This window comes from Lathamus discolor, chromosome Z, assembly GCF_037157495.1.
Source record: "Lathamus discolor isolate bLatDis1 chromosome Z, bLatDis1.hap1, whole genome shotgun sequence".
In the NCBI taxonomy this organism is placed as follows: Eukaryota; Metazoa; Chordata; class Aves; order Psittaciformes; family Psittacidae; genus Lathamus; species Lathamus discolor.
The window spans coordinates 453,924-478,872 of NC_088909.1; the positions used below are offsets into that span (position 1 = coordinate 453,924).

General features: G+C 40.4%; 1 protein-coding gene across 1 annotated transcript; it reads left to right on the forward strand.

The window, feature by feature from the left end:
* The first annotated feature begins 98 nt into the window (after positions 1–98).
* Positions 99–24,669, forward strand: VPS35 (VPS35 retromer complex component). Its single transcript, XM_065661450.1, has 17 exons — positions 99–177; positions 6,656–6,754; positions 7,126–7,222; positions 7,989–8,112; positions 9,600–9,782; positions 10,926–11,139; positions 11,905–11,988; positions 12,455–12,564; positions 15,621–15,717; positions 15,808–15,956; positions 16,464–16,671; positions 17,176–17,331; positions 18,929–19,051; positions 20,003–20,182; positions 21,386–21,625; positions 22,317–22,460; positions 23,758–24,669. Exons 1-17 carry the CDS (start codon positions 175–177, stop codon positions 23,935–23,937), a joined length of 2,391 nt encoding a protein of 796 aa, XP_065517522.1. The 5' UTR covers positions 99–174; the 3' UTR covers positions 23,938–24,669.
* Positions 24,670–24,949: the final 280 nt, after the last annotated feature.

Consider the following 24,949-nt stretch of genomic DNA (forward strand, 5'->3'; position numbering starts at 1 on the left):
GGGGACTGGCCAGCCCCGCCGCCAATCATCGGCCCCTAAGCCAATCGCCCTGGAGCGCCCCACTTCCTCGAAGCGAACCAATGGAAAGGGCGGGGTGGGGCGGAGCAGTCATATGACGGTGCGCGGCTCTGCGGGGTGCTGCTGGCGGGGGTGGTCTGTGGTGGCGGCGCGACCATGGTGAGAGACGGTGGGGCTGGGCCGGGCGGTGGCGGGGCTGGCCTGGCCTGGCCTGGCCTGGCCTGGCCTGGCGGGGGGCACTGGGTGCGGCCCGAGCGCTGCTGTGTGTCCGAGTGGGGGGGGTCCGGCCCGCGCCCGCCGGTGGCCCAGAGGCAGGCCCGTGCGCCCGGGGCCGGGCTGGACCAGGGGCTCCTGCTAGGGAGCGCCGTCAACGGCCGCGCCCGGTGGCCCTGAGGGCGCTCCCGGCCGGGTATGGGGGCTGGAGTTGGGCCCAGAGGCCGCCGGCAGGCCCGGGCAAGGCTGAGTTGAGGGCTGGGCCTGCGATGCTCGCGGTAGCAGTTCGCTGCCCGCGGCCCGCCCCTGCCCGGGCCAGAGCAGTCACTGCCGTGGTGGGCTGCACCGAGTTCGTTTGTGGGGCTGCAGTGGAGGTCGGTGTGTTGGCTGGGGAACCCCTGCTGCGCCTCTGGCCCGAGTTTTGTGGTGTAGCATGCTGTTCATGCTGGCCCCAGGCTGTGTCCTCTCCAGCGCTGGCAGACTTGTTCCTCTTGTCCGCATCGCAGCCTACCCCGGGGCAGTTCCTCCCCCGACCCTCCAGAGTTGCTGTTTCAGACTGTCCCAGCGAACATCCTTTCTCTTCCTGCAGAGAAAGGTTGCTTTGCGTTGCTGAGCGCATCTCCATAGAGCGTCTGGAGCACATTATGGTGTTTATTAGAGAGGCAGACCTGAAATTTCAGCATGGAAATAGGTTTTATTGAGAAATGCTCTTCAGTTTCCAGTAAAAATAAGGGGACAACCAAGTTTTCTGGTAAAACTGAAAGTCTGCCTGTTTAGTGTGTCTTCTGCAGCATTTAATAATCAGTCAGACTTTAAGCAGCACTTGCTGTAACCATCACAGCATGTTAATTGACCTAAGTGTAGAGTATAAACAGTAGCAATAGTATGTAGACTGTGGGGCGGAAACTAAGTGCAAGCTTTATGAAGCAGGAATCGCACAGTTCTTAGGCTTTTGGAATAGACTTTCAAGTTATGTATATGTTGTTTTCAGTTTAATACTACATTCTCTAGAGGTGGAGGGGGCAAAACCTGAATGTTATGTGTGAGATGAATGGAAGAAAATTAATTAGGCGATGTGAAATGCTAAATCTACATAGATGTTTAAGTACCTTTAACAAGACTGATTTTAACAGGGCACTGGCTGTTCTTGACCATCCCCTGAATACAAAGTCCAGCCCCTTAATTCTTGTTAATGTCTTGTGGCTTCCTGTGGCAGTAAGTAGCAGTTTAAATATGTGAAAAATATTTTCTTCTCTCTGGTTCATCTTTGAGCTCCTATCTATAGAGTTCTGGAGTTGGCTTCAGTATTGCAGAGTAATGCTTTCTATGTGATATAAAATGCTTATGCGTTTTTGGTGACTTCCAGGCAGCTCAGTGATTTTTATTGAATTGCCTTGTGTGCACCGAGGTTTCTTTTGTAGGCTGGCAGCTGTCCTGATCTGCTTCTGTAGCTAACCCATCTTCTGTTGGGTAGTGTTCATTTTAAATATCTCAAGGGTAACTGGTTGGTAGTAGTCCTAATATATCCAGCTAGGAGGAGACAGAAAGACCTTGGATAAATCTCATTCATTGTAAAATCATAGAATCATTAAAAAAGTTAGGGTAGGAAAGGACCTTAAGATCATCTCACAAGAGCAGAGTAGAGGGGCAGGATCACTTCCTTCGACCTGCTGGTCACACTCCTTTTGGTGCAGCCGGGGATACAATTGGCTTTCTGGGCTGCAAGCGCACACTGAAGCTAGCTCGTGTTCAGCTTCTCATCAGCCACTACCCTCACGTCCTTCTCTGCAGGGCTGCTCTGAATCTGTTCTCTTCCCAAGCTGTAGCTGTGCCTGGGGTTGTTGCCCTGACCCAGGTGTAGGACCTTGCAGGTACTAAGCAAAAGCATGTGAGTAAACAGAAGGAAAAGTCATGTGTGGAACAGGATGTGAGCACGTGAGTTATCTAAAGAAAAGTATTTAATCATTTGGAGATTAGATGAAAATGCGCTTTAGAATGGAACAGAAGCAAAACCTTCTGCTTGTTTTATTGGTACTCTGTATCCAACTTAGCGTACCAGTATAGTCAGAATTTGGGCTGTTTGGTAGGCTCCATAAGCTTGCCATGAATTCTGCTGTATTTCAATACCATGTAATTCTTTCTCTTGAGTACTGAAAGTTACCAGATTTGTAAGTGAAATGAGCATTGTAACTAGTCACACATTGACTCAAAATAATAACCATCTACAGAATGCAGCTAAATCAAGTGTGAAACTAAGTGTGGAGTTTATGGAGTCTTCCCAAGGAGCTATTAGAAAGTAAGAAAATTCTACACAATAGGTGTAATATTTACTTTGTGTGTTGAAGAATATTATGTATGTTAAAGCTATTATGAAGAAAGGCATGGTCCAGAATTATGTTTGCTGCTGTGATAATACACTTTTCTAATTGTTATCTGCAAAATAACTTGTATTGCCCACTCTGATCATTTGTGCAGTAGACTTCTCCCAGGCTAGTTTGGGGTTAAAAAAAAATACATCTTGTTTTCAAAGTCCAGGGCAACTTGCAGATCACCAGCCTTTATTAAAACAAAGAACAAACGAACAAGCAAGCAAACAAACAAACAAAAATACCCCAAAATTAAAAACAAACCACAAACCTAAACAACAAAGAAACAAACCTGAAAGGAACAAAAACCCCCACACAGCACACACCAAAAACCAGCTCCCCTCAACAGCTGCTGATAGTGCAGCTAATGAACAAACGAACAAGCAAGCAAACAAACAAACAAAAATACCCCAAAATTAAAAACAAACCACAAACCTAAACAACAAAGAAACAAACCTGAAAGGAACAAAAACCCCCACACAGCACACACCAAAAACCAGCTCCCCTCAACAGCTGCTGATAGTGCAGCTAATGAGGCAGTTCTCTGTCCTTGTCACTTGTCATGGTTTAAACCTTTTCTCAGAGGAAAAAAGGTTAGGGAGCAAATAAAGCAGAAAATTGTGTTCACATCAACTCTCCTTTTTTCTTCAACATTTGCAGTGTATCTAATAGGGGTAAGGCTCAGGCATTTCTAAAAGCCTATAAATTGCTTATCTTGTGTTTATGCAGGAGTTTATGCCTTATTGTATATGTTGTTGACAAGCCAGAACATTTCTGTGCTATGATTATGGAGTACTGCTGCTTTTCTCCAGTGCCAAAATCTTCTGCTTCAAAAGCTTATGTTCCAGATTTTTGTTTGTAGGTTGGCATAGGACTCCACAGCACAATCACATTTTTTTGATAAAATAGCACTTGAAATTGCCATTTTTTTTTTATTGGGTTCCTTTTTTAAAGTGGAAGACAGAGAACCGAAACAGCTTTATTCAACACTGTACCTGACAGAAGAACTAGTTTTCAGTTTGGTGTGTGCCCTGCTAACTGTGGTTGGTAGTCTTTTATGTGTGTTCTCTTTCCTTCAGCTGTTTTTTGCCACAACTTCCTCAAACTTCAGGTGCGTGTTATCAGGGTATGTGTATCTTGATATGATCTTGTGTGTCAGTTGATAATAACCATGCGTGGAAACCTCTGTCATTCTGAATCTGAAAGTAGCTTGCTTTCTGAAGTAGAAAGAAAAGGGTAAGCTGATAAATACTCAGACTTTGAAATGGAAGAAAGAGTTAGAACTTGTTCAGTGTTGCTGCTGTTAAGATGTTTTCATATAGAAGTGAAGCTGTTACAAACACCACTTTAGACTGCTTCTTTTATATGCTGGTGGCAGTGGTAGGTTATCTCACAACCTGTGCGGCTGTACAATGCCAATACCGCCTTGTTTAGACATGAAGTACAGTACCCTTGTAGTACAGACATCTTTGTTTAGACTGGTCACCTTCTCAGTCGTTATTCTGGAACAGATACAAGTGTGATTTTAGTCTTAATCTTGAAGAGATACAGAAAAAAAAAATTGATCACTTGTGCTATTGTGGAAATGCTTGTCAATTAATTCAGTCATGTATTTTGTACAGTCCCAGTGTTGAATACAGCGTGGGACCTTGCTGCTCAGATTTAGAGCAGAAATGGAAATACTGTCAATGTCTTCTGTTGATGCAGGCAGAATTTGATACAAAGCTGACTGTTTCAGTATAAATGTGAAAGCTAGATCTGAAAGCAAGACTCTGAAACTCCATTAGTTCCTTAGTTGTTGGTAAAAGGCAGTGGTTAAAGTTGCATAAGAGTGTATACCTTCAGTTAGATATTTCTGATGAGATTATTATTGGTATGATGTAAAACATAGTCTCAAACACATAGTAGCCATTATGCTTTAACCAGTGTTTTTCACACCAAAAGTAAGGAAAGTGATGCACATGTACTCTGCCAACTACTTCTTGGGGCTGTAGCAAATAAGTGTTTCAATAAATGCTTTTAACTTGGTGTTGCTCTCAAAAGGCTGCCTTCTCACAGTCCTGCTTGCAATATTTTATGTGGTTGTAGCATGAATGGTAAACTGTGGATCAGCTGGGCTAGTCTTCTGGCTTATTTGGTGCTTTACAGCCTGAATGGCTTTCCCAGCACTACTCAGCCCTGTGGACAACTGAGGGTGGCACAGCAGGACTGGTGACTGTGTAAGCTTAATGCCCATTAGAAAAAGGGGACATGGGAAGTTGTGGTTAGTGTCAATGTTACTGGGCTGTTTCTGACTGCGATTTAACATAGAGATATCTGATGTGGTTACAGCATATGGTACTCAGCTTAGTAGTGATGTATCTTCTCTAAAACACTAGTGCTAGATTCAGGGTATGGTAGAGTATGACAAATGTTCTGTCATAGGCATAATTCAGCAAGTCTGTTACAAGATGGTTTGATATTGTTGCACACCAGTCCCAGCACTGTCATCTTCTGTTCCTTGAAATTCTAATCTGTTGTGGAATAAATAAAGCTTAGGAATTGCAGCAAAGTTTGCTGGCAGAACATTCTTGCTTCACAGATGGAGGTTTTCTAAGAGTTTGTACCTACTGAATGGCCTGGGAAGTAGGGTCATCTAGCCGTGGATGCTACTGTTGCCTTATGCTTAAATTCTTTCTTGAAAGAGCTGCACTTTGTTATTTATTATAGAGAGCTTTGTAAGATGTGCAGTCACTCTAATTAGCATAAGTGGCTTTTTCTGTTGACTAAATAGACTTGTTAATTAGTTATTGTGCATGGTTTGAAGATTACTGAGGCACATTGAGTCATGGAAGTATTGGTTGGAAGGAACCTTTATCTCCTATAACTTCCTCCTTGAAGGAGGATTTTCACGAATGTTGGATCAGCCTTGGTTTTATCTAGCTGGGTGATAGAAAACCTTCAAGGGCAGTTTCACTGCCTGTTTGGGTGTGATGGAGGTAATCTGTATGTGGAAAAGGGTATGGGAAGAACAAAGGGGAAATACTGTCTGTGTCTCTTTAGGGAGATTCCAATTGCAGAACAAGAATGTAATTAAGTATGGGAGAGAACAGGGGTGTATCAAGACTGCAGTGCTCTATAACCTGGAAGTTCTGATAAGGTAAAACCTCTCTATTTTAATGAAGACCTCAGTTTTAACCTCAGTGCTCAGAAGACATTTATGAGGAGTGCACTCGTGGGCTGTGTGGGAGGAGTTGGTACTGAGGATACTAGTTTTAAGAATGTTAGGATGATGTAGCTCATAGCCTACTAGCTTGTTACTGAGATATAGTGAAAAAGGCGATACTCTCTGAGTCATAAAGAAACGCAATATGAAACATGAAAAGGCAAAAGGTGTTGAAGGCCTTTGAGGAGAGGTAAGAGGAGGAGGTCACTGGGATTAGTAGTGGACATGAAGAGTTGTTGCTTCTCTTCAGTTTTCTATCGCCTTTTGTAAGTCACTTCTACCTTCCAGAAAGCACTGGCTGTACTTTATCCTTTGCTTATCTGAAGCTTGTCCTTAATAGAGTCCTGTGCCTCAGACAGCAGGTAATTGAGAATTGTGAGTACAGGAAAGCATCTGCGCACTTGCAGCATGTGCAGTCTGGGCTTTGCTTCGAAACTCTGTGTAATGAAGTAACAGTGCTTCCTCTCAGCATAGGGATGTCTTTGCATTCTCTTGAAGATTTTTCTTGTCAGATCTTGTGCTGGATTCTTGACCTCTAAATGTTAGGAGGGAAAAGTTGACCCTGTTCTGTCCCCTTGGCTGTGCACTGCAAGAAGCAGTGGTGTTCACAGGCTACTCATAACCGATCTCACCCCTGACCTGAGGTTTTTTGTGAGGTCCTGGGAGCTCTCTCACTTGCATGTCACACAGCTGTTTGATAGCTCTTGAGTGGTTACACTGCAGTGTCACTTGCATGGTATTCTAGACTGCAGGAATCTGGTTTGAATCAAGTCATAAACAGCTTCATAAAAATTACTGAGTTCTGTTTGGTTTTGTTTGTTTGTTTTGTTGTTGTTTTTTTTTCTCCCTCCAGCCAATAACACAGCAGTCTCCTCAGGATGAACAGGAAAAACTCCTGGATGAAGCCATACAGGCTGTGAAGGTGCAGTCTTTCCAGATGAAGAGATGCTTGGTAAGAATGTGACTTTAAAATGCAATGAAGCTTCTTGTCTGTTAGGAGTAAGCCAGTGAATCAATACTCATCTCCAGTACTGTGAAGAGAAGTAACCCAAGTATATATAGGTGGTAGATTAGAAGTTTGCCATGTATCCTGTGGTGCCAGGTGATTATATGCATCATAAGTCTATATGAAGCCTAATAAGCTGTGGCTTTCAGTAGGGTGGTGGTGTTGGGCAAGAAGTAGGAAAAGAAGAATTCTAACAGTAGTCTGCTGACAGTGTGTATTCTCCATCTGCTTTTTTTAAAGGCTAAAAGTGTAGCTTTCTAAAATACTGTGGTTGCCTGGTATTTCTTACAGAATATTCTCTCTTTCTTCTTCTACAGGACAAAAACAAGCTCATGGATGCTCTGAAACATGCTTCCAACATGCTTGGTGAGCTGCGGACTTCTATGTTATCCCCGAAGAGCTATTATGAGCTCTGTATCCTTTGAAGAGGAAACAAATAGTTGAAGTGCTCAGTGAAATGTTCTGCTTTTTTGGTATAATGGCATCTCCTCTATCTCATGTTTACTAGCATTTTTTCCTCAGCATTTAGTTACCTGAATATATTGTAGGAGAAGACACACTTATTTGCCCACTGTGTAAATTTGTCTTTTCCCTTTGGTACAGAGCAAGTCTTCCATGTATTTTCTGTCTTCTTTTGGAAGCTTTCAGTAGTCTAGTTCCATAAAAAATATCAGCTCTGTAAAACAACTCTGCTTGCACTATGCTAGCCCCAAAATCTGTAAAACCAACTTATTTTTTGCCCTTCGTTATTTTATTAGCTTCTAATCACATGTAGTTCCTCAGTGTGTTTACTTGTGCATACTGTGTTATCTGAAGAAGTTTATGCGACTTAGGAACAGAATGTGAATATATTCAAATACTGCTTTCTCCTGGAGTGGATGGTGTTCTTCTAAAGACATAGTATGCAGTTACTTTAGATACTCTGTTCAATCACATTCATTTGCTTGCTCTTTTGATTTATGTTTTTTTTTCCCTTTCCTAATATACTAAAACTGACAGTTGAAGGCTTGGGGTTAGTTGTGCATGTTTATCCCAATAGTGTTTATATTGTTTCAGAGGTACTGCCTACTTGGGCATGATTGTACTTGGTACAGCATCTTTCCTTTTTGGTGTGAATGAGCAAATTAGTATGTAAATCTGTTTTAGATATTTAAAATTAAAATCCTTAACTATGAGAAAGACATGGCAATTTCTGATGAGCTGCACTACTTGGAAGTCTACCTGACAGATGAATTTGCCAAAGGAAGGAAAGTGGCAGACCTTTACGAGCTAGTACAGTATGCTGGAAATATTATTCCAAGACTGTAAGTGTGTATATGTTACCGTGTGTTAAAAGTAGTTAATAGTGGTTGGACTCTGGGTGCAGGTAATGATTGACTCTGCATTCTTGCTTCACAGCAAGTACGCAGTTTGCAATGGTGAGCAGTATTTCTGCATATGTTAAGAGAGGATTGCTGTGATACTTCTGAGATTTAGGCCAAGAGTGCAGCTTTAGAAGGTCAGTTCTTCCTGCCAGTGTGTTGTTTTGCACATGACCAAGATGGAAGTGCATTGATACTGGAAAAAAGTTGGCTTTTGAGTAACTAGCTGACCAGTGGAAGATGAGTACCACAGTACTAATGGAAAATTAGTACCACAAAAGTACCACTTTCTGATCACTAAGATTGATTACACATTTATTAACATTTTCAATTATCTGTTAATGAACTTGTACCTGAGGATCCAAGTCTTAGATTCTCACAAAGAGCAGATGCCTCATAACTGTCTGTCTCTTGGAGGGTAAGAAATGTGAAAAGGAAGCTGAAAACCTCTGTGACTTAATTTTAAAAATCTTTGTGGTTCTAAATATGTGCTTTTGGTGTTAGTGTGCTAGAGATGTTATTGGAAGGCTTACCTTTAAATATATTACCATTGGGCTGGAGTCGATCTAGATAGTCAGACTTAGGACTCAGATTTTGTTTGGTAATGCAGTTACTAACTCCTGACATTATGTTCATGCCAGGAAGTGGCTTTGTAGACACAAGTCTGCATCCTCATGCAGTTTCTGGAGTTTGACTAATGACTACCACAATGTCTTTACCCCTCTGCATAATCATTTGAGTTGTCTTCTTGCTTGCTTGATGTTGACTCTTACTATCCCTCATGAACATTTCTGGTGCTTTCATGAAGGTTCTGTGCACATCCATGCAGGAGACAGAGGTGTCAGAGGCTTGAGGCCTCTAAACAGAATATGTGAAAGTCCTGAGTATTGTAAGTTTTTTCTCTTAAGCTGAAGGGGACCTCAGTACACTGGAGCATCAGTCCTTTGTGTCTTGCATGTCTCTTCTACGTTTCACTTAATACAGAGATGCTGAAAGAATGAGTATAGGCCTGGGGATTTTTGAAGAGCATAACACCTCTCCTGCTAGACTAAAGTGTGAAAGAGGCTTAACTGCTTCACCATAACAGATTGCTTATCTATATGCATTGGAGATGTTTTCCAGTTTAGTGGGGTGCTGGAAGTATAGACAAGCTAACCTGAGAGCATTCAGAACTTGAGGTATGCTGAGCATTTAAAGATTCAATGCATAAAGTGTTGTGATGAGGCTGGGTGGCTATTCAGACTTTCTGTTGCTGTCTAGCAGAGGAAAACAGGAGTTGAAAGTTAATTTAATATGCAAAATTATGGGACCTAGATGACGTTGTATTGCTTTCTGTGCTTTGGTAATACTGCCAGGATGGAAGAAAGGAACTGTTACCTCTAAGTATGATGTTATTTATAATTTATTGTTTGATTCTGTGCCTTTTGCAGATATCTCCTGATAACAGTGGGTGTTGTCTATGTCAAGTCATTTCCACAGTCCAGGAAAGATATTTTGAAAGACCTGGTGGAGATGTGCCGTGGAGTACAGCATCCTCTTAGAGGCCTCTTTCTTAGGAACTATCTCCTGCAGTGTACGAGGAATATCTTACCAGATGAAGGCGAGCAAGCAGAGTAAGATCATAGAATCCCAGGCTGGTTTGGATGGGAAGGGACCTTAAAGCTCAGCCAGTTCCAACCCCCTGACATGGGCAGGGACACCTTCCACTAGAGCAGGTTGCTCCAAGCCCCTGTGTCCAGCCTGGGCTTGAACACTGCCAGGGATGGGGCAGCCACAACTTCTCTGGGCACCCTGTGCCAGCGCCTCAGCACCCTCACAAGGAAGAATTTTTAAAAAATTGTTTTAAACATAACCTATTTAAATGTTCTGTATGACTTTCTTTGGGTCTGAGATAAGTAGATCTGTCAAGCGTAGAGTTCTAACGGGTATTTTGTCCATTAAGAATTCTCTTTCAGATCTAAGGTTTCTCACAACGCAGGGTATGAACCTGTGTTTAGCTGTAGCAGTTATTTTTCTCCTTTCTAGTAGTGGGTGTAGTGCTGTGTTTTCAGCTCTAGTCTGAGAACAATACTGATAGCACACCAGTGTTTTTAGTTATTGTTAAGTGTTGCTTACTCTGATCAAGACTTTTCAGTCTCATGCTCTGCCAGTGAGGAGGGGCATGAGAAGCTGGGAGGAAGCAGAGACAGGACACCTGACCCAAAGTAGCCAAAGGAGTATTTCATACCACAGCACATCATGCCCAGTATAGAAACTGGGGGAGCTACCCAGGAGGCTCAGATCACTGCTCAGGTTGGGCTGGGTATTGTTTAGCAGGTGGTGAGCAATTGCATTGTGCATCACTTATACTTACTGTTTTCCTCTTTTAGTTTTGTATTCTCTCCCCTTGTTATTCCCTTTATTATTATTGGTGGTAGCAGTAGTGGTTTGTGTTATACTTTAGTTACTGGACTGTTCTTATCTCAACGTGTGGGATTTACATTCTGTCGGTTCTCCTCCCCATTCCTCTTGGAGCTGGTGGGGAGGGAAGAAGAGGGGGAGTGAGCAAGCAGCTGCATGGTTCTGAGTTACCACCTGTGCTTAAACCGCAACAGAATTTCAGAACTAAGGTATCTCACAGGAGAGGGTATGAAACTTTCTTACAAGCCCACTATACACTTCTGTACCCTCTTACCTGCTTAAAATGGGATGTTCACCAGATGGAGGGATGAATACCTCTGACAGACTTCCTGTTCCTAACCTCTCCTCAATTGCAGTGAAGAAACCACTGGAGACATTAGTGATTCAATGGATTTTGTGCTGCTGAACTTTGCTGAGATGAACAAACTTTGGGTGCGAATGCAACACCAGGGCCATAGTCGGGACAGAGAGAAAAGGGAGCGAGAAAGGCAGGAACTCAGGATCCTAGTGGGAACAAACCTGGTTCGCCTCAGTCAGTTGGAAGGTGTTAATGTGGAACGATACAAGCAGGTAGGATGTCTGTCCATGCTTTTTGACTTCTTTTACTTTTTCCAAATGAAACCAGTTTGGACTTTCAGATAGGCAGCTTGAAGTGTCACAGCTATGCTGAAAGTTCAGTAATCCTGGTGCTTCTCAAGCTCTTCACCTGAGTAAAAGTTCTGAAGGCTAATAAAGCTGTGTTAACGTGTTGTGAGGCTGAGGATGAGTCATGCATTTTTCCTTTAAGTTTGTGGGTAATGTTGACAAGAAGTTTTAAAACTTCCCTTCTCGATTCCCATTTTACTTATAGAATGAGTTGATTTGAAGGGATGTGTACGCATACAAAGTTCTGTGGTAGACTTTACTACTTAAACAAAGCTATGCTTCCCAAAGCATTCAAGAGAACTGTTACTGCATGAAATGATAGTCAAGCAAATACCTTATTTAGAAGTTTGTCCTTTGAGAGTTCTACCATATAGTTGCTGAAAAATATTTTTAAGCAATGCTGCTGAGACTGAGTAGTAGTATGTGCCAGCAAAGCTAGTAGCACTGATGTTCTAAATCAGTTTGCAAATTGTACAATGTATGAAAGGGACAGATGTCTAAGACCAGGAGATTTTATTTTTTTTTTTCTTCTGAAGGATGGAACTGCTGAAAACTGGGACTTTTTATGAGAAAAAGTAAGGAAAAATTTGAGAAATGTTAGAAATACTGGTCTGCTTGGATTAAATGTGCAAGTTTGAATATAAACTTAGTAATTGTCAAATCACTGCAAAACTCTTTCTCCTATTCCAGATTGTTCTTTCTGGAATATTGGAGCAAGTTGTAAACTGTAGAGATGCTTTAGCTCAGGAGTACCTCATGGAGTGCATCATACAGGTGAGCTGCTTAAATTCAATTTCAGTGATGGGACACAGCGACACTTATTCCTCTATTTTTAGTCAGATTCAGGCTTTCACCTCTTTCTCATGAAATGGAAAACTTCATCAATCTTACTCTTACCTAGTGCCTTATCCCATATTTTTTAACAGATGAGCAAAGTGGAAACAAATTGATTTTGTGCTCCTTCTGCTGCAGAATCTTGTAAACATCTGAGCTGCAGTGCCTGCAGTATGAATTATAATAGATAGCTGGTCCCTCAAGTTACCCGTTTGTCTTGCACCTCTTGCTTCATGCATTTACCCAGTCATGGTCAGCTAGAGCACTGGTAGGCCAGTCCATATTTACTGTGTGGCTGTCTGCTTTAGAATTACTCTGTTGCATTTTACTGTTGTGTAACAATTGGCAAACTCAATTTGATGTATTTTTTTGGTAACTAATGATGACTATTGATCTAAAACTTCAGGTTTTTCCCGATGAATTTCACCTCCAAACCCTGAACCCATTTCTCAGAGCCTGTGCTGAGCTGCACCAAAATGTGAATGTGAAAAATATAATTATTGCTTTAATTGACAGGTGAGTGACCATGGGGGTGGAAATTGGCTCAAAATTAAGTTTGTGTTGTGCACAAGGAGATGATAGTTCTTCCAGCATTTGAAAATTTTCCACTTTTGATATCATGTAACTTCACTGTTTCTGTGTATTTCCATTAGCTGTAATTAAGGCTGTGAGTAACATAGCTTCTGCCCTCTGGACTCTGCTTTTACAGCTTCCAATGAAACCTGCCTTAAGGACTGATTAAAACTTGTAAACAGATTAAGCCAGAAAACAACCCATTTAGTATCGACCAATTTCATGTTTCTGAGCTAAAGTGGTAGCAGTGTTCTGCTTTGACAGCCATATCGATCATAAGTATCTCTTGAAATCCTGAAAATCCTCATGGCTAAATCACATATCAAGGGTACTTTACCTTGCAGTTTTGATAAGAGCATAACATAACACCTCTTCATAAAAGAGCTAGTAGAAAATGGAGCTGCCTTCTTAATTTCTTAGTTTACCAAAAACTTCCTGCCTGTTCTCCCAAACATGTTTTTCCTGTGGAGGTACAGCTTAAGACTGCTTGCACTGAATTCAGATATGGGGGAGGAATTATAGAATCGTTTAGTTTGGAAAAGACCTTTAAGATCAAACTGAAGTTTTGATCTGTATCCTGAAAGGAAGCAATACAAATTATCAGTGAATGCGTATACTTTCATATTGTGGAAAGGAGGTGCACTTTCCTGGGTTTTTGAAGCCTCAGAAAAGCTTTGTCCTGGCATTTGCACACAAATGTATGTTCCTTTGTGTATTTGGTCCACATACCAATATATGGACTTCAGTTCCTATAGGGATCTTGAGTCCTACTGGCATTCAACAATGAGTATAGTTGTTGTGGTTTTGTTTCTTTGTCTTCTCTAATGTCTGGAGATGGAACATGTATATATTAAGCATGAATGGTATAACTTAGGATCTTATAGTAAAAACAAATCTGTAGCTTGTTTTCTTCAGGTTACATCAGATCTATTTGTAAAGGACTTCAGTCTTACTGGAGTATCTTTCAGTATTTGTGCACTTGGCAGAGAAACAGCTCTACCTTCGTCTGGACATGTTCACAGGAGTTCATTGGTTTTCTGCACTTTGCAGCTGTGGTTTTGTGAGGGTTTTCACAATTTAGTTAGCTTTAAAAAAAACAACAAACCCCACAACAAAAAAACAAGCACAAAACCTCCAAACCCCAAAGGCATTGCCTATAACATCCTGATTTCTGAAACTGTCTGTCTTGTGACTGCTTTCAACAGAGGTCACAACTTTTTGCTAGCTTCTTACTTACATTAATGCATAGCAATGTGATTCTTGCCAGGTTTTCCTCAAGTAGCTTTTGCAGTCATGTCTACTTGGAGGACTCGAACAGCTTTGGTATTACCTCCACAGTAAGTTTTCACTGTTAAAAACAACAGCAAGCAACTGACTTAAGACTGAGCCTGCTGTCCTCCTAGACTTACCACTACTGTGTTTTGTTGGGCCACTAGTAGTGTCTTCCAGAGCTTTCTCATTTGGCTGTAGGACACAGGTAAAAGTGTGGTGGTGTGATGTTCATCATTTTTGTACTATGGCAAGTTGTGCTTCTTACTGCAGTGTTACTGCAAGTATTGGAGGATGAATCTGTCCCATGTATGTAGGGAAGATGTTCTTGTGCTTAGATTGGAGTTGTTAGGAGCAACTGTTGTGTGTTTCAGTATTGTGTAGTTAAGGTGCAAATCTGCCCCATGGAGATAGTGCCTGTTGGCATTTCTCATCTTTATCTCAGCTGGTATAGGATAATTGAACATCTGTGACTGCTGAGGAAGCTTGTGAAGCTGTAGTCCGTATTCCCATGGGGCTTTCCCGTTATGCAATCTTTCTGCAAATAGCCTTGCTGCTTTGGGATCTTTCTTGCCTTACTCAGCCATTCACAGCTTTTAATTATGCTGCCATCTGCCTGCAATTTATCCTACTTTGTAACATGCTGGCCTTACCTTTTGACCTGTTGCCAAGAAAAGCTGCCTTGTCCTTTTGAGAAAAAGCAGTGATTGTTCCTGGCTTTAGAAAGTCTTCTTGTTACCACACTAATGAAATACAATAGTAGTTCAATGTCTGTTTTTAACTGGCAGTGAGGTTTCTTGGCACCTCAGCCTTTTCTTATCTGCCTTTTTGTTTCAGACCCAAAGTACATTCAAAATTAAAGTTTAATAACTTAAAAACTTTGATCAGGTGCTTTTTCCTAAATACTTTTATTTTTAGTATGTAGGTCTTTCTGTAATTCAGTATAGAATAATCCCTTAGCAATTAAAAAGCAAAGACAGCAATGCTGAGCGTTTTTTATGCTGCAGCCTTGGTAAATTGCTTGCCTTCCTGTAGTGTTTCTTATGTTGTGTCTGATTTTTGCAGAAACGGTGGTTGGAGTGACTTTCTCTTATTACAGATAGAGACATTATTACAGATAGAGACAGGTCTACAGCATCCTTTGGATGTGTGCTGGATAGTGATCTCTTGCTTCGGTTCCCCACCCCCCACCAAAAAAAAAACCCACCAAAGTATTCTTCTCCACTTCAAATTTGCATTATAGTTTGTTCTTTGCAAACATTGGAAGTACCAAACATGTTGGTCTGTCTTTGGAGACAAAGCATAGTTAAGTCAGCATACTTCTTCTGTTTTTTCTCTAGAGACTGTTTTGCAGAGAGTGCTACTGGATATCTGACTTCAGTAAAATCACTGAATAGATGCAGGATATTTGCTCTTCCATCAGCTGAGTAGAATACTTCTTTCTCTACTAGAACAGAATATTTGCTCCTAGCTGAAAAACATGGGATTATGAAATGTCCTTCTCGCTCGCTCTTCAGCTTGCTATCTGTCAACACATTTTTCCAGGACTGATATTTACCAGGCTCAATTTCTCTTGAGATTTCTGACTTCCATTAATTTTCTTTTTGCTTGTAATAGAGCTTGCAAATATACCAAAGGACTTGCTTTGCTTGTCAGTATCTCTTTCTCGCCTGCATCTGAGAAGTTGAAAGACTTTGCTGACCAAGCTGCTTTCCTTTATGTGTTACTAGGTTAGCTTTATTTGCACATCGTGAAGATGGACCTGGTATCCCAGCAGATATCAAACTGTTTGACATATTTTCACAGCAGGTGGCTACTGTTATACAGGTATGCTGGGTATTCTTGCATGCAGTTTTGGGATGATTTTGCAAGTTATGTGCTTTTTTTTAATCCACTCAGTGCTGTCTTAAATTTCAGTCTCGTCAGGACATGCCCTCAGAGGATGTGGTGTCTTTGCAAGTTTCTCTCATTAACTTGGCTATGAAATGCTACCCAGACCGTGTTGACTATGTTGATAAGGTGTTGGAGACAACCGTGGAAATATTCAACAAACTTAATTTAGAACAGTAAGTAAATATCTCCTGCATTCTCTTTGGTGTGGTGATTAATACTTGAAAATCTTGACTTCTATGTTTCATATTTAGCAAAATAGCAAACATGCTTTGATGTGTAGTATTAATGCCTTTGGTCCAAGCTATAGAGGATCATGATATACTACTGACTAACCAGGACTTGCTCACCTGTGCATAAATCCTACTGTGCCACTCTACAGTACACAATGTGTGTGCCAAGCAGTGTGTAGTCATTATCTGTTCATCCCTTACAGCAGCTGAGTTCTCCCCTTGCTGAATTTGCAGCCACAATCTCTGCTTCTGCCATCAGCAACTTAAAATGTGAATTTTCCACTGTATGTCCTAAAGAGCAAGATAAAAGTTTTGATACCTTTTCCTTTCTCTGTATCAGCAAGTTGCTTAGATGTTGTGCTATACATCAGAATTGGTATTGAGACAGACTTTAAATCTGTCTGCATGTGTGAACTATTAATTTTGTGTTTTGCATGTATTTTTTTTCAGTATTGCAACAAGCAGTGCTGTTTCAAAGGAGCTGACTAGACTTTTGAAAATCCCTGTTGATACTTACAGCAACATCCTGACAGTTCTGAAACTAAAACATTTTCACCCACTCTTTGAATACTTTGATTATGAGTCCAGGAAGAGCATGAGTTGTTACGTGCTTAGCAATGTATTGGATTATAACACAGAAATTGTATCCCAAGAACAGGTATGACATAAGTTAATTTGAACTGCTATTTGAAGATTTGAAAACAAATACTGAGTGACTTAGAATCATAGACTTCATGGAAGGCATGCTTTTTTTCCTAGCCTGTGTACCTCTCTTCCCATCTTTGTAGGAGAGCTTTATCCCACATAAGTCATTCACCCATGTTCTTAAATATCTTGTCTTTGCACATCTTACCTAACCTCATCCTAGAGACTGTTTCTGTTAAGTTTGAGCGAAGACCCTGAACCCCCTTAAAATTACCTGAAGAAGACCTGGATAGTACTTTTGGAATCGGAATTTCCTCTGTACTGCTGTGCTGTCCCACTTCTGCTAGGAGGGACCGTACTTCAGGGAGTAAGACTAATACTTTCTAAAGCATCACCAACTCTGACTTTGCTCATGCTTCATCAGCTCTGTGAATGGCTGTAAAGATGCTCCCAGTTCACTTCAACTTATGCTTATAGGCTGCTTTGGTTTAAACAGAGCTATTATTGACTTTGACAGGTTGATGCTATCATGAATTTGGTATCCACACTGATCCAGGATCAACCGGATCAGCCTGCTGAAGATCCTGACCCTGAGGACTTTGCTGATGAGCAGAGTCTTGTGGGGCGATTTATTCATCTCTTGCATTCAGATGACCCCGACCAACAGTATCTGGTATGGCTATCAGTGCTTTGAAATGCTTGTGTTCCGTAAATTGTCAGTTCTTCCTTTATTTACTGTACAAGACTTCAGCATGTCTGGGACATGACTGTAGTGTTTGGGACATCAGTGTGTAGCTGGGACATCACAGTGTGCTGGGGCATCACTGCTGTGGCGCTACATATTTGGTAGAGAACATTGTGTGACACGTTTAATGCTAGTATGAAATGGCTTGTATTTGGAAAAAGCAGATAACGACTTAAAAGCATAAGGTGGCAGTTTTGATGCAACTGTATTAGTTTGTACTTTTTGATAAGCATCACAAATGCTTGTATCAGATTTTCCTGCATTACAGGAACAGTAGGAAAAAATCCAGGACTATGGGATTTTCGTAACTCTTTCACAGTATTTCACTTTAAATTACGCATTCTGTATGGAAGAGGGCTGAAATGCAAATTCATTCACCTTAGTGCATTACAAGCTAAAGTGTCTAATAAAGTGAGTAATGGGTGATGACAGATTTCTATTTACTCATGTTGTTTACATGAATTCTAGTAACTAGAATTCAGGTAATCTAAAAATGTATGTAGGGTTGGACAGTGAGCTTCACTTCCAGTGCTTGTTTCAAGGTGGTAATGGACTGCTGTGACTAGACAGCAAGGTAATAATACCTGGCTGTAGTAAATTAGCCATCACTGTTCTGACACTTAAAATAAAAAAATCTCACTTTTTAACTCTGATCTCTAGTAGAAATTACCTGAAATTTGGTTTCTAAAGTTTTAGTGTGAAATATGGTGTATCTGAGTTGTCCCATTTGAAAGGGAGTCAGGTTATTCTAATGTTTAGTTTGCCTTGAATGGATTGAATGATTTCCGATATCTGAGATTCTTGCTATTGCCAAGAATTCTGGTTGTGAGAATACATGACTAATTGTATCAATGGATAGAAATAATCCCAAAATAAGGGGAAGGGGAGAAGCTAAGAGTACAAACAAGGAGAGCTCATTAGTCTCTCTCCACTCATTGAGAACAAGGGCAAAAGGCAAATATTGTGTTCATATTGTATGTGCGGCTTGTGCTTAAAACTGAGAAATGCAATAAAAGAAGCATTAATGAGCATAATGAAAACCTAACAGCAGTGGGAAATGGCAACAGTTGCAGGTGTGGCTATCAGAATGTAGTGCTATAGTCTCTCTCAGAGTATGAGCTGCCTTACGAACTTGTGTGTTGAGTTTCATGAAACTTAGCTTCTTACTTCTATGTTCTTACAGGCTACTGTAGGGAAAAATGGCGCTTTTGTAGCTTCCATTGCATTGAGGACAGAATGTATCTGATGTCATTATTAAATGGAAGCTCAGGCAACTTCCATCTTCCTGCACAGTCTGAAATGTGTCTGCAATAAATATAATACAACAAGAAAAGTTTGTGGAGATAATACAGACTGCACACATTTAATTCAAGTAAAGCAACTTGTATGTAGTCCTTCCAAAATACTGCAGTCTGTCTGATGCTGCCACCGTGTCTTTCTGATTTTGTAGAGCGCAGACTAAGTTACAGATATGAATAACACACATTTTCAAGGGTGCTGTAAGCTTACAGTGCTTCTATTCTAGATCCTCAACACTGCCCGGAAGCACTTTGGTGCAGGTGGGAACCAACGTATTCGTTTTACACTGCCACCATTGGTTTTTGCTGCATACCAGCTTGCTTTTCGCTACAAAGAAAACTCCAAAGTGGTAAGCTGACCTCTAGGTACTCTTGTGTACTTGCATCTTTAGGGCTTTCTTAAAAATGCATTTTGTCTGGCTATGTCTGTATGCTAAAACTTGATGTAGAATGCTAAGGTTTTTGTTTGCTTTTTCTTGAGGCAGATTTTTACTAGAGGTAAAAGTAAAGAGCTTTCTAACTTATGGAGGATTTTTATCAATTCATACTAAATTACCTCAGCAGTTGAGGAATGGTGAAGCAGAAATTGGTTAGTTATTTATTCATGAAGGTGACTGGTGTGTTTTTATCTGGGGAGACCAGAGAGCTGGGACACTGCAAGTGCTGGCATGAAACCAATTTAAATCCAGATATTGAAATTCATCAACTTCTAAATCTGTAGCTATGCTATTTTAATGTTTCTAAAAGCAAGTGTTTCTTTGTAGTTTAACTCATACAGTAGTTGCAGAAGTGCACACTAAAACAATCACTGGTCCATCTTGGCCCTTTAATGCTTTCTGATTGAAATACTTAGCTAAAATATTACTTTTCCTTATTTGGAGGATATATTGTGGGGAAATAAGGTAAAATGCTGTTTGTTAAAACACTCCTCAAAATGTTTTAAAATTCTTCTCCCTTCCTGATTGATGCTCCAGACTGAATAGAATTTTTCTCCATTTAACTGAGCAAAAGCCTCATTAGCTATGTTCTAAGCATAACTGTGGTAACTGCAGTTACTTGTCAGGAAGGTTTCTATGAGCTGGTAGGAAAAATAGGTGTGAACTTCTTGTAAATGGAAGAAATACTTTTGTGAACATCCACTGAGGTCAACACAGTACTGCTAGGGCACTCAATACTGCTTCAGTAAGTGCCGGTGTGGCACACAGAAGAAAACAGACGAGCATTTGACAGATCTTGTTACAATTTAGATTCTCTTTGTAGCAATAGTCTTGTGCAAGCTTTGGCTTGTTCCTCTTCTCTAGGATGACAAATGGGAAAAGAAATGCCAGAAGATCTTCTCGTTTGCTCATCAGACCATCAGTGCTCTGATCAAAGCAGAACTGGCAGAGCTGCCTCTCCGTCTCTTCCTACAAGGAGCACTGGCTGCAGGAGAGATTGGCTTTGAGAATCATGAAACTGTGGCCTATGAATTCATGTCCCAGGTGAGTGTCCAACTATTACACTCACTGTCCTGTACTACCTTAAATTTGGCTTGGGTAGGTTTCCTGAACACTAAACCATTCAGTGTAATTAAAACATCTTGAAATGACTGACAGCTAATGCTACTAAGTAGAAACTCCTCATCTTAATTCTTGCTTCCCAGGCTGCTGTGGAATTAAGTTCCGTTGCCACTGATTTGAATACTCAGTTTGACAACATGTGGTATGTTGCAATACTGCCTCCTGCTCGCGTAGTTGGCTCACTGGAGGAGTGCAGCTTTCTCAACATAAAAATGCTCCTTCACTGCTTCCAAGCCTGTCACAGCTCCTGCTGTCACGCAGGTGTTGTCCTGACCACAAGCCCTCTTTGAAAGTTCTCTAAAATTTGCACTGTTCACACCTGTCCTGCTGGGCTTTTCTAATTAAAATCCTTGTATTGAAACCGATTATAAACTAGTGTGAAAATCCACTTCAGTCTGTTTCTTGGCCTTAAGCCTTACTTGTTGCAAAAACATTGCCATCCTTCCAATCAGATAAAGAACCAATGTATTTAATGTTATCCATGTTTCAAGATTTGTCCTAACGTTTCCTCTAATACTGCTACTAATGCTTATTCTTAAACCAAGTAGCTGATAACCTCAGCCTTTCCTCACTGTCTTGTATCAGTTGCTTTTATAGCACAATTCTGAAGATGAGAGCAGCATGGCAGTTACATGCCTTCTATTGGAGATGGTTCATAGTTTCATCAGATTTTTAGTCTCGTATTTTCTCTCAAGGCTCTTCATCATTGTAGCAGCAGTGCCAATGATTTTTACCTGCGCTGGTTACTGACCTACCCCTCAACTTCTGCTCTACTGTTCTGTGTGTTTCAAATAACCAAATGCTCTCCACAGACTACTACTGCTACAGAGGTTCCATATTCAAACAGATGCTTGAAATGAGGAAAACTCAATCTTCAGGTTATATGTAGAATCGCATTTGTTTATTATGATCACTTAAGAAGTATTTTGTGGAAGATTTATTTCCAGTCTGTGTACTTAACATAATTTTGACACTCTCAATGAAAGATCTGTTTTCCTGCATGAAGCTTTTAACTAATGTAAAACTGGACACATTACTGCCTTGTCACTGACACGTGTGATTTGGGTTTTTTTGCAGATGTGTTCTAAAGCAGTGATTAAGAGTCTTGCTTTCTCCTTTGACTAGGCCTTCTCTCTGTATGAAGATGAAATTAGTGACTCAAAAGCGCAGCTGGCTGCAATCACCTTGATAATTGGGACATTTGAGAGGATGAAGTGTTTCAGTGAGGAGAACCACGAGCCTTTGAGGACTCAGTGTGCATTGGCGGCCTCTAAGCTCCTTAAGAAGCCAGACCAGTGCCGGGCTGTGAGTACTTGTGCCCATCTGTTTTGGTCTGGCCGAAATACTGACAAGAACGGAGAGGAGGTAAGAATAAAGGGACAGCAGTGTAACACATCCTACCTCTGCCTTCCTTCTCCTTGCTCTGCCCTTCTTCTGAAGGCACTTGCTTCTGAAGTAGATATATCACTTAGTGATGTAGACTTTGTTGAAATGTATTCTAATGTATAAAGCTTCTAAATCGCACTGCAGTGTAAGCTGCATGCATAAATACCAAAACAGAGACAACTCAATTTTAAGGGTGGAAGTACCATGCAAACTTTGGAGAGGAATTGGTGACTGGCTGCTAAAGTAGAGTCTGCATTTTGCATGTGTCTGCCATTGTAGATGTGTTACATGTGAGCTACTAAACTACCAAATTAAAGATACGCATTATTGAAATTAAATGTAAAAAAGTAATTGTGTGTTCTTCAGGGCTGGTGACATAAACTGTTGTAATTATGAAAAGCAGTGTTTGAAATCTGTTTCTCTAAAAGTATGCATGAGTATATGTATTAACAAGATTGAGTTCATCTCATTATCGAGGGCTGTCAACAACTGTTCATGTTTTTGCCTGATTTAACAAGACTTAAACTGTCAATTTTTCAATGACAGCTTGTTTGCCCAGTTTGTGTAGTTTTGTGTTTGTAGTGGACCACCAGGAAATGTGCCAAGGGAAGAGAACACTGGAGCTCCCTAAGGTTGTTATATCTTCTAATCTTTGTTTTTTTCCTTCTAGCTTCATGGAGGAAAAAGAGTGATGGAATGCCTAAAGAAGGCTCTAAAGATAGCGAATCAGTGCATGGACCCCTCTCTGCAAGTCCAGCTTTTCATAGAAATTCTGAACAGATACATCTACTTTTATGAGAAGGAAAATGAGGCAGTGAGTGGAAATGCACTCTCTCTATTGCATCTTTTTAAAAGAGGATTTCTTTAAGCTCTTCATTCATGCTTATACCCCAAATCATGTGTCTTCAACTTGCTCTGTAGTTGTAAGAGGCACAAGTTCTGGCAGTAAGAGTAGCCAATTATGGATATGGTAGTAAAATTTGGGATAAAGCTTCATTCTTACATGGGTGAAAACACCAAAAGTTTTCTATTTAGTTATGAACGTAAACATTGTGGGACTTAGATACCAGAAATATTTGTTAGATTAAAACTTACTAGGACTTGAAATCTTACTACTTGCTCATCTAACTTTACAGGTACATAACTTAATATGTACATAAGGGAAAGAAAGTGATTCACTACTTGAAAGTAACTAAGGTCACTGCTGAGTGCATCAAATGGTTGGTGTAAGCTTTAGTTCTGAGAAACAGATAATGACATCTCATGTACCATTTTAAATTTTGCATCTGCAATCTGGGATAGTTGTTGCATATACTTGCTGTTAGCAGATAACTAGTAAACTTTTTGAAAAAGCTGTTTGATCATAACTAGTAAACTTTTTGAAAAAGCTGTTTGATCAAGTAGAGATCAACATCCCCCCCCCAGTGTCATTATTTGGTCAAGAGCAGATGTCAATGAATACCCTGTACTTCTGAAAGAATGTCTAAAGCGATTTTAGGGATTTGTTGACTTCACAACAACTGATCTGGCTTCCTGCTGTAGTGTTCTAGTATAGGAGATGCAGTATCTGATGGAGATGAAAATAAAATCTTGACTTTCAAAACACTTGGCAAATGTAAAAACAGTCTTTGGATTCAGTGTGTTCTGTGCGTTGCAGGACTCACTAGGCAAATGTGCTTTCCTAGGCAGTGACTTAGTCACTAAGAACTACTTTAAATGTGGTATTACCATCCTGACTGACTTTTACAAGAAACATTATATTAGAGCGCACAGACAATCTGATTTATCTGCTTTTTTGGTTTAAAGCTTTTTCAATTTATGTCGAATAAACTGTAGAGAAATGCTGTAGTAAAAGTCATAAATCTATCAGATTAATGACTGATTAAACTACATTTGCTGGCATGGGGGCAATTTCCACAAAGCTCTGAAATCAGAGTAGCCCTATGAGAAGCAAGAGAAGGCTGTCTCCAACAGTTTGTCTGCATACAGCCTTGCCAATATTTCTAAGAACTGTCCAAATACCAACTGTTTAGACACAAATCTTTTAAAGACAATGTCAATGCACTTCTGTGTGGGTCTTGCTGATGACTTCTGTTTATGTTCTCCTGTAGGTGACAATTCAGGTTTTGAATCAGCTGATACAGAAGATAAGAGAAGATCTCCCAAACCTTGAGTCTACCGAAGAAACAGAACAAATTAACAAACACTTTGACAACACACTGGAGCACTTGCGTCTGAGGAGGGAATCACCAGAATCTGAGGGGCCAATTTATGAAGGTCTTGTTCTTTAGGAGGATACACACTGTACTTACTTCTTTTCATTTACATACCATATGGTTTATTTGTTTTTCTTTTTAAGGTAGATTCATAGGTTGAGCCTTTCAGAAATGTCAAGTTAACATTCATGTGTTCAGTCTGGCTCTTCAAACACTTGTGTGGGGTACTCTTAACAATTTGAAAGGTTGGACCAGCGACTGCAGGTTTTGTCAGTTAGCATGGCTGAAACTTTCTTTGAAATCCATGTGACATGGTAAGGCTCTGCAGGTTCTGATTTTTCTTCTGTTTTTTCACTGTTGCTTCTGTAGCACTAGAGTTCTAAATTGGCAGTGACTGTCATCTGAAACTGTGTCTGATCCTTACACAGAGCATCGATTTTTGCTATTACTGTATGTCAGATTCTGCTTGTGCTTCTCTTTTAATGCAAGTTAAGACTAAGTGTAATATTTTTCCCTAAAAACTAGAATATATTAATGCATGTTTGGAGAATTTTAAAGCACCATGTTCAAAACCAGAAGTTATATTTTGCATATTAAGGCTCTGTGACATTCAGTGAGGGCCAATACTGTGCACAGGGTATATTTATCAAGATAACTTTGTCCGAAATAGTATAAAAATAGAGAAATTGCAATCTATATAGATATGTATAACCTTCATTACTGTAAATTTAGGGGGAAACACATTACACAAGTTTATTCAGTATCATGATTTTGCACCAGTGAAACAATAAAGTTGCTATTAACGCATGTTGTTTCATGTCTCTTCAGAGCCCACTGTTGAATCCAGTGTTAATGTTGAACCTTTTGATAAAACCAAAAGAACTTCTGTTCTGTAGGGACAGAAAAAGCAAGGCATAGTTAACCTGGACAAGCTGGGAAGCTCCTATGTTTCTGATGTGGAAGTTTATCATTCAAACACAGTATTTTTCCAACTGATGCCAAGATGATGTGTTCACGTTTCAAAATGCTTTTATGACATATCTTGAGAGTGGTAGAAAATCCTACTGGATTCTAGGTCTGTGCTAGA

Coding starts and splice junctions, on each gene's coding strand:
- VPS35 (XM_065661450.1), top strand. Junction 15,718..15,807: donor AGGTGGCTACTGTTATACAG/GTATGCTGGGTA, acceptor CTTAAATTTCAG/TCTCGTCAGGACATGCCCTC. Junction 19,052..20,002: donor ACAAAGAAAACTCCAAAGTG/GTAAGCTGACCT, acceptor CCTCTTCTCTAG/GATGACAAATGGGAAAAGAA.